This window comes from Phodopus roborovskii, unplaced genomic scaffold (genome assembly GCF_943737965.1).
Source record: "Phodopus roborovskii unplaced genomic scaffold, PHOROB, whole genome shotgun sequence".
Taxonomy (NCBI): domain Eukaryota; kingdom Metazoa; phylum Chordata; class Mammalia; order Rodentia; family Cricetidae; genus Phodopus; species Phodopus roborovskii.
In genome coordinates, this window is record NW_026126432.1 from 3,917,370 (window position 1) to 3,931,058 (window position 13,689).

Below are 13,689 nucleotides of genomic sequence, written 5' to 3' on the forward strand. Positions count from 1 at the left end.
AATTTATTTACAAGTGTTTTCAATGACATGTGCAAGTTTTTGTAGAATCACAAAAGTCAGTCTCTCTGAATCTATATACCCAGCTTATACCAATTCAGAAAGTTGCACATCAACACTGCACTGTGAAATCAGCAACAGGCAAAGCCTGGAGGCGTCACAACTATAGTCTGCTGTGTATTGTTTTCTTGGGGGGGGAGGAAGGAAGAAAGAAAGAAAATGTGTTCAAACTATGTGTACACAAGGAAAAATGTGTCTTTCTTATCCATTTCTGAACTTAAACCCTACATATTACCCTTCCTTGCTTTTGACATGTTCAGATATGGACAGTGAGACAATTTGACCCTTTAAGAGTTCCATAGAACAGATGAGCCAGGCAGTGGTGGTGCACACATTTAATCCCAGTACTCGGAAAGCAGAGGCAGGTGGATCCCTGTGAGTTAGAGGATAGCCTGGTCTACAAAGTGTTCTAGGGCAATCCCCAAACCTACAGAGAAACCCTGTCTCAAAAAACCAAAAACAAAAAAAAAAAAAAAAAAAAAAAAAAAAAAGAAGAAGAGATGAATACAACACACTGTGTCTTCTGTAAGAGGAATGAGCAGAAATGTCATGTATTCCTTGTGTCTGTGTGTGTGTGTGTGTGTGTGTGTGTGTGTGTGTGTGTGTGTGTGTTTAAATGTATTAAAGGAACTTTGTTCTTGTAAACAATGGCCTTCAAGAAAACCTGAGGCCAAAGTGCATTACTACAGGATCTCCTAATGTCAACCAGACCTTATTTGTGGAATTGGGGTAAACATGTGGGATTTATCTTCCTAGAAAAATAGACAACCATTTTTCTTCCTTTTCGTTTTCTGATTACCACAATTAAACATTAGAAGATGCTACTGTTGATTTCAAGGACACACAACTTTTGTGTAAGCATCTAGTTCCCTGGTCCTTCACCCACGGAGGCCCAGGCAGCACTGTCACGGTGTGAGCTGTCACTGGGTGCCTGAGGATTTCTCCTGCGGTTCACTGGCAGATGCAGCACTTGGTGGTGTGGAGGGGCGAGATGGAAGTCTATGGTGATTACTCTCCTCCCCATAAGTAGATGAATGTCTTTTTCTTCCAAATTCCTCACTAATAGGGGGCTGCAAAGCACAAAAAGACAGCATAGAAGACACTTTTCACTATTCCCCCCAGAGCCTAAAGGCCAACTTTCCAACCAGGGGATTCATTTTGGTGCTTTGTAGACTTTAGCAGGATAATGAATTCTTACAGCAACTCATGGGATTAAATTCACATTTCGTTGGCAGACTGGGTTTGCTTGTTCAGCCACATGAACTGGAGAAGCTTCTCTCATGCTTAAGGAATAAGCACAGAGGGGCTCCCTCCAAGAAAACGCTTGGATGTGTTGTGATTCTAGTCCCTTCCTTACCACTGAGCTCCTATTCTGGGCCTCACCAGTGTCTGATGTTTAACAGCTGAATGGAACCAGAAGGGGGACAAAGGTGCCAAGTTAAACAGTCTCAAGCCAGTTTGACATTTCACCCAGGATTCCCATGCTAGAGGGATTAGCATTACTGAGGATACTAAATTTAAACACCTTCAAACCCATTTAGACTACAAGCAGGAAGGGGAGGGTACGCTGTATTTAAAACAAGTCCTTTGGGGTCTTTTTTTCAGTTATAGATCCAACTGTATGTATACCATTAGGCTAATATATTTTAATCTGAAAAACAAGTTAAAACAGTCGTCTTCTCCTGCCTTCTGTTGTACTTAGAACTGAGGGTCTACACTTATGGCTAACATTGAGGCAGGGTTGACATCTTTTCTACTCCACAGCCCCACACCCCATCATGTTTTCTCCTTTACAGTTATTTTCTTGGTTTAACCTTTTTCTTTTTCAAACCAATAAAGTACCTACCAATTAACAGTCTTGCATTAATTTGCCAGGGAACTACCCATTCCAGAGCTACACACACACTAGGCTCAACCCTTACACGAATTTCTTATTACAAAGAAACTCTAAATGAATATTAGCACATGCTATAAAAATTATAAGGATAAAAGCACATTAAAAAGTAGAAAGTTGGAAGCTGGTGAGATGGTTCAGAGGTTAAAAGCACTAGTTGTTCTGCCAGAGGTCCTGAGTTCAGTTCCCAGCAACCACATGATGGCTCACAACCTTTTCTGGCCTGCAGGGAAACATGCAGACAGTACACTATATACATAATAAATAAATCTTTTTTAAAAACTTCAGTTCTAAAAAAAAAAAAAAGTAGAATGTTGTTGCCAGGCAGTGATGGCTCATGAGTTTGAGGCAGAGGCAGGTGGATCCCTGAGGCCAACCTGGTGGACAGTGTTAGTTCCAGGGCTACACAGGAAAACCCTGTCTGGAATACCCCGCCCCTACCAAAGGTGGAAAGTTGGGGCTGGAGAGAGCAGTTAAAAGCACTAGCTGTTCTGGCAGAGGACCATGGTTGATTCCTATCACCCATATCAGATGGCTCACATCCTCTTGTAACTCCAGCTCCAGGAAATCCAAAGCCCTATTCTGGATTCTGTGGGTTATCTCCACACGTACATACACACAGACACAACTCAAATAATCTTTGAAAGAAAAGGTAAAAAATTTGGGTGAGGATACAGCTTAGTGGTGAACATTTGCTCACCATGTCAACACTTAGCATAGAAAACAACCCAAAGCTAAACTAGACAAAATTTAGTGAAAAAGGTTTCACATCAGAAAAACCAGTTGTACCTCTTCATCCTAGAAGCCATCTAAGTATGGTTGCATATCCAAATTCAAATGCACTGATAACTGTATCATTATGTAAGATGTTCACATTTGGGAAATCCTGTATGTGTGTTCATAAGTGTGTCTGTGTGTGTGTGCATGTGCGTGTGTGTGTGTGTGTGTGTGTGTGTGTGTGTGAGTCTGTGTGTGTGTGTGCACCTGTAATGTAGAGACCGGAAGTTGATGTTGGACATCTTCCTCTATCACTCTCCACACTGTCTTTGGAGACAGGGTCTCTCACTAACCCTGGAACTCATGAATTTGGGTAGGTTGCCTGGCCATTGCTCCCACCTGCCTCCCCAACATCAGGGTTACAGATGCACACTCCATTGTGCTCAGTTTTCACATGGATGGTGGGATATCTGCTGCAGCTTTAGCAAGTACTTTGCCAACTGAGCCATCTCCTTAGCTCTCAACTTTGGGAGATCTAAATGAAGACAACAATGGTAATTTTCTTATCTATTTTTGTACCTGCTTTCAAAGTTTGATGTCAAAAGTGAATAGTTAAAATTTCAAAATTAAAAACAAAAATATTTAAGATTAACATTATAAAATTTTGTTATACAGGTGATAAAAACAACAGGGTACAGAAATCAAAACTTACATCAACACGGAAGTCTTCTAACTTCTTAAAACTACAGAGGTACTCCTGAAGTTTTGGGTCCACAGACTGTGTCTTAGATTGAGAATATTTCAAATAGGCCCAAAATTTTTCCAGTCCATATAGCTGGCCTTAAAAACAAAAGAATATATGTTATACGGAACTAACAAATCTACCATGCTATGATCCCACCAGTAGTAAACCACTTATAGTCCAATAAGACACAGTAAATTAGCAATGGTGGCAGCTAATATTCATTGGTCATTTATTATATAACAGGTACTATTTAAGTTTTTATCACCGATCAAAATAATCTGAACCACATGTAACCGGTCTGGTGAGATGGTTACTTTTGTCTACATTACAGATGGAAATACAGGAGCTGACAAGGCGAAGGAAGCAGAAGTTACACAGCTACTAAGCAAGAGAAAGGGACTCAGACCTAGGTATCTGGACCAGAGCCTACCCTTCTCACATTTGCCTTGCCAAGCACACACAATTATGCTCATGAGAAGGAACACCAGTGAGTAGCCATGCTTATCAAGAAATTAATGTTGACATACACCTTCATAAGGTAAAAGCACCTCACAGGCCAAGTGTGATGGTTAACACCTTTAGTCCCAGCACTTGGGAAGCAGAGGCAGGCAGATCTCTGTGAGTTCGAGACCAGCCTGGTTTACAGAGTGAGTTCCAGAACCCTGTCTCAAAAAACCAAAACCAACCAACCAAACAAACAGGTTCACTACTACATGGTGTCCCACCTGCATGAAGAACTAATAATAGTGAGCAGGATCTTAAATGATTTGTCCTGAAGATAAAAATTTACACACACACACACATGCAAAGTAGGTAGAGGCCAAGATGCTTTTTTAGAGTAGATTCTTTCCTTTCATTATAGGATTACAAGTTTGGCAGCAAGTGCCTTTACCCACTGAGTCATCTTGTCAGCCTTCCTTTCTATTTATTGACAGTTTAAGTCTACAATTTACAAAGACAGTGTTTGTTTTTACCAGATTCGTAGTCTTTTTTGGTTTCTTCTTGAAAATCCTTAAAAATTTCTTGTCTGAATTTTTTTTCCAGTCCATAACTATAAAACCTGAAAAGACACTCTAACCCATACCTATGGGAAGGAAGAAAAAGGTATAAAGTTGTGACTTTGCAAGAATCATGCAAGCATCTCACAGCGATATCTCATACAATCAAGCATGGCACAAACCTTAACGAGAGATAAGTTCAGTAGTATTTCTTGTTTTTGTTTTCTGAGACAGTGTCTCACTCTGTACTCAAGGCTACCCTAGAACTCATAATGTAGTTTTAGTTGGCCCTGAACTTGGTAGCCTTCTGTTTCAGCTTCATAAATTCTTAGATAGTGTAGATTTTTAACTGACATGCTGATCAGTGCAGGACAGTGTTATTTCCCAAGAACTGATCAAAAGATTCAGTGACATTGAAAAGTTTTAGATTTTTCTCAAAGCAAAGTTTAAATGATATACTTGTTTGCTGAATATAATCTTTTGTCTGGAAAAGTCCACATTTTTGATCTCTTCAACTTTACTGCTTAATTAAATGGCACTTGGTAGTTCTAAAATATATACACTGCAGATCAATTGACAAGAAAACTATAAACTCACTTTACAAATCAGAAAAGCATTTTCCATGTTTCTTCTTAAAACTCCCTAGAGGCCAGGCATTGGTGGTGCACCTTTAATACCAGTACTCAAGAGGCAGAGGCAGGCAGATCTCTGTGAATTAAAAGCCAGCCTGGTCTAGAGCAAGTTCCAGGACAGGCTCCAAAGCAATACAGAGAAACCGTGCCTTGATAAACCAAAAAACAAAACAAAAAATCTCCCTAAAGAACCTGGGACAAGTACTGAGGATTCTGCCTTGGAAGCTGCCCTTCTTTCTTAGTGTGCTCTGTGAATAGCTACACTGAAAAATACTCTATGTAAGGCAGCTATGGCTAGGAAATGACCCCCTGGACAACAGCAGAGGGAAGGATCCCAAGAATATCCTGCAGAGATACCAGCCCTGGAAATATCCTGAATGATTTCCTATGAAGGACCTTGGGTTGGAGCTACTTGGCTAGATGGGTCCTATAGTCTTGCCCTTAGAAGTTAACAAATGTTCATTTTTCTCAGAGTTTAGGGGTTGTTTAGCATGTAGCAACAGAAAACAAATATAATCCTCATTCCAGTTATGTTGTAGTTATTTCAAAATAAGACTACTTGAAATTGTGTTTTTTAAAAGAATATTAGAAAATGCATTAGGAAATGTTTGACCTGTAATTTTCTTTTGCATCTTCCCAAGCAAGTTGTCTAAATTCCTCATACATTTTCCTATTGAAGTGGTCTCTGAGGAAGAAGGACCAGAAACGAAAGAGGGTGTTCATTTCCTGTGACTGTCCAATTCCCAAACGTTTTCTCTCTGGAAAGAAATAATACCTCAAAATGAAAAAACAGTAATTGAGATTCTCCTAAATAGAGGACCAACAGGAGATTTATGACACACTGTTCAAGTTATAAGTACTTGTCAACAGTAGCAAGAAGAATGTACTAAATTCATTTACTAATGTGTTTAAGCTGCAAAAACACAGGAATATATAAATTAAAGATATTTATTTATAAGTATAACAAAATAAAAGGCTATCTTGGCAAGATATCAAGTGACAATTCAAGTTTTAGAATCTCATGTAACATCAATGCAGCTAGACAAGGGCAGGCACCTTGCCATTTAGACTGAGTTCCCTATGATGTCAACACAGCTAAGCAAAGGACAGGCATCTTACCACTTAAACACCTTCGACGATACTTGTGGTACACTTGTTGGGTGAATCCATTTTCCTTCAGCAGTTCATGAGAAGGATGCTGGAACTTTGGGAATGAGTGAGGAGTGCAGCTGCAGCTTCCTGTGAGTGGTGCACCTTCTGAAGGTGAAGCATTTGAACTGCTGTTTGAGGAGAGGACAAACTATCAGCAGTTAACCCAAAACCAGAGGACTGGGTTCTCATCACCAGAGCTTGTGTGAATGATAAACATGGAATCTGCCTGCACTTCCAGATTCAGAAGGTGGAGACAGGAGATCCCTGGAGCAGTGCCCTAGAAATATCAGCCATATCAGTGACTCTGGGTTTGACTAAAAAAGCCAGCCTCAGTGAGCAAGGCAGAGAGTAATTGAGGAATATTCCTGACATCAACTTCCATCCTCCATGTGCCTGTGTACACATGCCCACACATGTATGTGCGCATGTATGTGTACATGTGTACAAGCACATACACGTGAGAAGAAGAAAACAACCAAAACATAAAGCAATGTGTGCTTCTTATTTCTTCACTACTGACTGCCTAAGCAGTGTAAAGACATCCTTAACTATTGATGCACACATCGACAGGAGGGATGAAATACAGGTCTAATACAACACTCAGAACAATGCCACAAATTCACTAAAACTCTAAAAAAGAAAATTGAACAGCTCATTTACCATTTCAGATTAGTTTTTTGTTCTTGGTTTTTTTTTTTTTTTTTTTTTTTTTTTTTTTTTTTTTTTGGTCAACATTACAGTACTAGAAAAAACCTCAACTTAACTAGATAAAAAAGAATGATGGGAATGAGAGAGAAAATCTGACAGGGTGAAACTAGTAAGCTCACCTTCTTACAGTTACACACACATGAGCCTAGACTGGTCTCCCTCTGCAATACCTACCCCCTTGGTCTTTCTTTCATATGAACCCCATTCAAGTCTAGGCCTTCTTCTTCCACTTGGATTCACTATTCTTTTTCTATCTTGCCACCAAAACCCTCCTAAGACAGTGATCCCCATGAGCAGTTCTCAAAGTGCAGGTCCTGGAAGGTACAGGAGGATCCTCCCAAAGCCAGCAAACCCAAACCGTCTCCACACAACACTAGGACACTGTTGTCTCTTTCTAGTGTGTTGGAGTTCACCCTAACAGGACGAAGTGATGGTATATTGACATAAGCTGGGGCTGTGGTCAAAGTTTATTAATGACTAGATTCTTCCCTACTATATGCTTGCAGTGAGAGAAAACATAGCTTCACTTCTGGATGAAGTGGACAAATTAACTCTGTGACACCACAGCTACAGAGTGCTCATCTATTCTGTGTGACAGAAGCATGGAAGCTTCGGATTTGTATGGTGGAAGTGTTCTGAGACCATCGTCCACTGCACACTTACAGCAGGATGCAGCTAGAGACTCCAGACTCTAAGCATGTCCAACACTGCCCCTATTAACCAGGAACTTCTTCTACTCTGCCTCCTACCCACAAAATGACCTCCATTCTACTTGTCTCTGAACCTGTTTTACCTACTTTATGCCAGTCCAATGACACTATCCCTCTGTATCCAGATCATCTCACTAGGCACTTGTCACTTTATTTTCAAATTTCAAGGCCCAGGAGAGGAGAGCTTGTCTAGCAAATCCAAGGTGTTGGGTTTAATCCAAGCAATTCACTCTTTTTATAGCTGAATAACATCTATATTCTACTGTTTTGACAAGACATTGTACTTATTTAGTCATATTGATGGACATTTGAGTTTCCAACTTTTAGGGCTGAGCAGAAAGCTTTTGGCAAAGTGCTTGCTTAGGAGCATGAGAGCCCAAATTCAATACCCAGAACCCACATTTAAAAAAGCCAAGCAGTAGCACATGTTGGGAGAGATGGATGAAGGTATATCTCTGGGGATCACAAGAGAACCAGCCTGGTATTCTAGGCAAGTTCAAGGCTAGTCAGAGACTGTCTCAAAAAAAGGTAGACAGTGCCTAAGGAACAACAGCTAAGGTCGTCTTGACCTTGACATGAATAGAACACACTTATGAACACCTGCATGACACACAAACATGTACACATGTATACCCAAATACATATGGGCGTGTACAATACCTCAAGGTTTCATTTGCTGTGATGTAACACCACCATGACCAAAAAGCAACTCAGGGAGGAAAGGGTTTATTAGGATTACACTTTAGCATTGTGTTATCACTGAAGGAAGTCAGGACAGGAACTCAAATAGGGCAGAAACCCGGAAGCAGGAACTGATGCAGAGGACATAGAGGGGAGCCGCTTACTGGCTTTCTCCTTATGGCTTTCTCAGTCCACCTTCTTTTAGAACCCAGGACCAACAGCCGAGGGACAGCACCACCTACATTGATCACTAAATGAAAAAGTACCTTACAGCTGGATCTCATCGAGGCATTTCCTCACCTGAGGCTTCTTCCTCTGATGATTTTAGCTTGTGTAAGTTGGCACACAAAAACCAGTACATATATACACACAGAATACCTCTGGATAGACATATAGGAGTAGTATGGCTAGGGCATGCAGTAATTCTACACCTTGACATTTTGTGAAAATGCTGAACTCTTCAGCAGGGGCTTTGGCATTTTAAATTCCACCAGCAATACAAGAAGATTCCAATTTGTCTTCATCCTCAAAAACATTTCCAGAAGGTTTTTATATTTCTATAATCATCTTGGGCTATAACAAGACAGAATAGACTGGGTTGGCTTAAACAACAGAAATGTATTCCCTTAAATCTACAGGCTAGAAGCCCCAAAACAAGATGGCCAGTAGAAAAGGTCTTCTGGTTCTTCTGAGTCAATTTGACACAAACTGCAGTAGCCTGGGAAGAAGGAATCTCAACTGAAGAGTTACCTCCATCAGGGCCTATAAGTAACTTTGTGGGGACCTTTCCTTCATTAATAATTTATCCAGGAGCCCCGAGCCCCTGGGGTATTTGAAAGCAAGCCAGTAAGCCACTATCCTTTTTGGTCTGTTTCAGTTCCTGCCTTGAAATGCTGTCATGATGTCACTAAGTGATGGACTGTGACCTGCGAGTTGTAAGATTAAATAAACCCTCTACTAAGTTGATCTTGGCCAATATTTTATTACAACAGAGAAGCAAACTAGGTCACTCCAAGTGGTGGCATACACCTGTAATCTTAGGATGCTGGAGGCAGAGGGCAAACAGGTCACAGTCAACAAGACAAAACGGCAGCCCACAGAATGGGAAAAGATATTCACCAACCCCACATCCGACAGAGGGCTGATCTCCAAGATATACAAAGACCTCAAGAAGCTAGTTACCAAAACACCAAGTGATCCAATTAAAAAGTGGGGTATAGAACTAAATAGACAATTCTCAATAGAAGAATCTCAAATGGCTGAAAGGCACTTAAGAAAGTGCTCAACATCCTCAGTCATCAGGGAAAATGCAAATCAAAACAACTCTGAAATACCATTTTACACCTGTCAGAATGGCTAAAATCAAAAACACTGATGACAGTTTATGCTGGAAAGTATATGGATAAAGGGAAACATTCCTTCACTGCTGGTGGGAGTGCAAACTTGTACAGCCAGTTTGGAAACCAGTATGGCGGTTTCTCAGGAAAATGGGAATCAGTCCACCTCAAGATCCAGCAATTCCACTCTTAGGCATATACCCAAAGGATGCACATTCTTACCATAAGGATATCTGTTCAACTATGTTCATAGCAGCATTTTTTGTTATAGCCAGAACCTGGAAGCAACCTAGATGCCCCTCAACTGAAGAATGGATAAAGGAAGTGTGGTATATTTACATAATGGAATACTACTTAGCCGGGAAAAAACAATGACATCTTGATATTCGCAGGCAAATGGATGGAACTAGAAGAAACTATCCTGAGTGATGTAACCCAGACACAGAAAGAAAAACATGGTATGTACTCACTCATAAGTGGATAGAGCAAAGGATAACTAGCCTACAAGCCATGACCTCAGAGAAGCTAGGGAACAAGGAGGACCCTAAGAGAGACATACATGAACCCCCAGAGAAGGGGAAAGGGACAAGATCTCCTGAGCAAATTGGGAGCATGGGGGTTGGGAGGAAGGTAGAAGAAAGAGGAGGGCAGAAGGGAATTTCAGGGTGGGGCATGTGGGATCAAGAAGGTTGAGAGGTCGAGGTGGGGGAAGAATAAAGAAGGAGAGCAAGAGAAGATACCTTAATAGAGGGAGCTGTTATGGGTTTAGTGAGAAATCAGGCACTAGGGAAATATCCAGGGATCCACAAGATGACCCCAGCTAAGAATCTAAGCTTAAATGCCATCTATCCTAGACTCTTCACCCAGTACCTGATGGTAGCAGAAGCAGAGATCGACAGCTAAGCACTGAGCTGAACTCTTGGAATCCAGTTGTAGAGAGGGAGGCATGATGAGCAAAGGGGTCAAGACCAGGCTGGGGAAACCCACAGAAATACCTGAGCAAGTGGGAGCTCACAGACCAGACCCCAGTCCAACAGCTGGGGAACAAGCATAGGACTAAACCAGGCCCCCTGAACGTGAGTGTCAGTTGGGAGGTCTGGGCAGTCTATGGGGTCTCTGGCAGTGGAACCAGTATTTATCCCTAGTGGATGAATGGGCTATGGGAGCCCATTCCCTATGGAGGGATATTTTCTCAGTCTTTATTTATGGAGGAGGGCTTAGGTCCTGTTCCAAACGATGTGACAGACTTTGATGATCCCCCATGGGATCTCCCATGGGTGGGAATGTGGGATTGGTGGGAGGAATGGGAGTACAGGAAGGAGAGGGAACTGGAATTGGTAGGTAAAATAATACTGTTTTTAATTTAAATAAAAATTAATTTTAAAAAGTGCACATTCAACCACTTAGCCATCTCTCTAGCCCCTCAGTCTGTCAGTTGGTTTATTCTCTTTAATTTTTTAATTTTATTGTAGTTGTTGTTGAGTTAGAAAAAGTCTTTATATGTTCTGGACTTAAATTCTTCATCTTAAATGACATGATACTGTCATTTCTCCACTCAAGCAGATTGTTCTATTGATGGCTTCCCTGTCACAGAGATGTTCACCATCTTGATATTGTCCATTTACTTTTTTTTTTCTTTTATTGTCTGGGCTTTTAGTGTCACACTCAAGGAAATGAAGCCAAATCCAATGTCAGGAGATGGTCTATGCTTTAGTTGCCAAGCATGTGAGGGTTTATTTCCAGGCTTCTCTTTCTATCTCATTCATCTATGTATCAGAGTACATTTTGAGAGCCAGGCATTGGTGCCACATGCCTTTTATCCCAGCACTCAGGAGGCAAAAGCAGGAGGATCTCTGTGAGTTCAAGACCAGCCTGGCTTACAGAGCTAGTTCCAGGACAGGCTCCAAAACAATACATAAAAACCCTGTCTCAAAACAAACAAACAAACAAACAAACAAACAAACAAAGTACATTTTTATCTGTGGAGCTGGGATTACAGGCCATTGTGAGCCGCCTGATGTGGGTCCTGGTAGGGAACTCCTCCTCTGCAAGGGCAGCAAGTCCTTTTAACTAATGAGTCATCTCTTCATCACCAGGAAAAACTGTCAAAGGTGGGAAATGTTCATTCTCAATCATTCTTTTGTTTAAATTTAGTTTCAGCTATCCAGGGCTCACTGCAAATACAATGAATTTAATTTTTCTGTGAGAAGTTGATCAAAGTATTGACAAGAATGTGGTTGATTTATAAATTCTTTGTGTATTACTGATGTCTCACAGTGTTATACTTTCCCATTCTTGAACATGGGATGTCTTTGCACTTATTCAGGTCTTTTACATTTCTTTCACCATGTTTTTTCTTTAAAAAATTGTTATTATTGTGTGTATGTACAGGGGTGTTATATAGCATTTATAGAGGTCAAAGTACAATTTCATGGACTCTGTTCTTTTTCCATCTCTACATGGGATTAAACTCAGAGCATGAGGCTTGTGAAACAAGTGCTTTAAGTACAAAGCCATTTCTCTCTCTTCTCACCCATGTACCCCTTTTGTTTTCTGTTTTTGGGCTTTTGAAACAGGGTTTCTCTGTATAGCCATAGCTATCCTGGAACAAAAAATTGGAAGAAATGAACAAATCTCTTAAAGTAAGGAAATCCAAGAAAAAACAAACAGGTGAAGGAAACATTTCAAGGCTTGAAAACTGAAATAGAGACAATAAAGAAAACACAAACTGAAGGGATGCTGGAAATAGAAAGACTGGGCAAACAATCGGGTACTACAGACACAAGCATAACCAACAGAATTCAAGAGATGGAAGAGAGAATTTCAGGTGCTGAAGATAAACTAGAGGAAATAGATTCATCAACCAAAGAAAATTTTAAATCCAACAAATCCTTAACACAAAACATCCAGGAAATGTGGGATACTGTGAAAAGGCCAAACCTAAGAATAATAGGGCAGTGAAGAAGTCCAGTTCAAAGGTGCAGAAAACATATTCAACAAAATCATTGAAGAAAACTTTCCCAATCTGAAGAAGGACATGCCCATGAAAGTACAAGAAACATACCAAACGCCAAATAGACTGGACCAAAGGAAAAAGACACCTCACAACATAATAATCAAAACACCTAACATACAGAATAAAGAAAAAATATTAAGAGCAGAGAAGAAAAAGGCCAGCTAACATATAAAGGCAGACCTATCAAAATTACACCTGACTTCTCCATGGAAACTCTCAAGGCCAGATAGATGTTCTACAAGTACTAAGAGTTCACCGATGCCAGCCCAGGCTACTATACCCAGCAAACTCTCAATCACTATAGATGGAGAAAACAAGATATTTAATGACAAAGCCAGATTTTCACAATACATAGCTACAAATCTAGCCCTGCAGAAAGTTCTGGAAGGAAAACTCCAACCCAAGGAAGTTAATTACTCTTACAAAGACATAGGCAATAGATAGGTGAAGGTTTCCATTTCACCGGAAACCAAGGGTAAAGCAGGGCAAATATATTCACAATACTACCTCCAACAATAAATCTAAAACAAACAAGCATTAACAATCAATAGTCCTTACTTTCCCTCAACATTAATGGTCTTAACTTGCCTATAAAAAGACACAGGCTAACAGAATGGATATGAAGACAGAACCCATCCTTCTGCTGCATACAAGAAATACATCCAAGGTTCAAAGACAGACATTACCTCAGGGTAAAGGGTTGGGAAAAGATCTTCCAATCAAATGGGCCCAAGAAGCAAGCAAGTGTGGCTATCCTAATAGCTAACAAGTTAGACTTCAAACCAAAATCAATCAAAAGATGAAGATGGTCATTTCATATTCATCACAGGAAAAATCCATCAGCACAAAGTCTTAATTCTGAACATCTATGCCAAGTACAAAGGCATCCACATTCGTAAAAGAAACACTATTAAAACTCAAACCTCACATAAAACCTCCCACACCCCACTCTCACTGCTAGACAGGACCACCCAATCAGAAACTCAACAAAGAAACAAAAGAACTAACAGAAGTTATGTCTCAATTAGGTTTAACAGACATC

At 40.4% G+C, this 13,689-nt stretch overlaps 1 protein-coding gene across 1 annotated transcript in view; it reads right to left on the reverse strand.

Moving 5' to 3' along the window:
• Positions 1-828: 828 nt before the first annotated feature.
• Positions 829-13,689, reverse strand: part of Larp1b (La ribonucleoprotein 1B) — a 94,793-nt gene continuing 81,932 nt past the window's right edge. The window contains 5 exon segments of the mRNA XM_051185684.1: positions 829-1,127; positions 3,381-3,508; positions 4,388-4,497; positions 5,657-5,801; positions 6,163-6,323. Coding sequence (XP_051041641.1) covers positions 978-1,127; positions 3,381-3,508; positions 4,388-4,497; positions 5,657-5,801; positions 6,163-6,323 — 694 coding nt within the window. The 3' untranslated portion in view covers positions 829-977.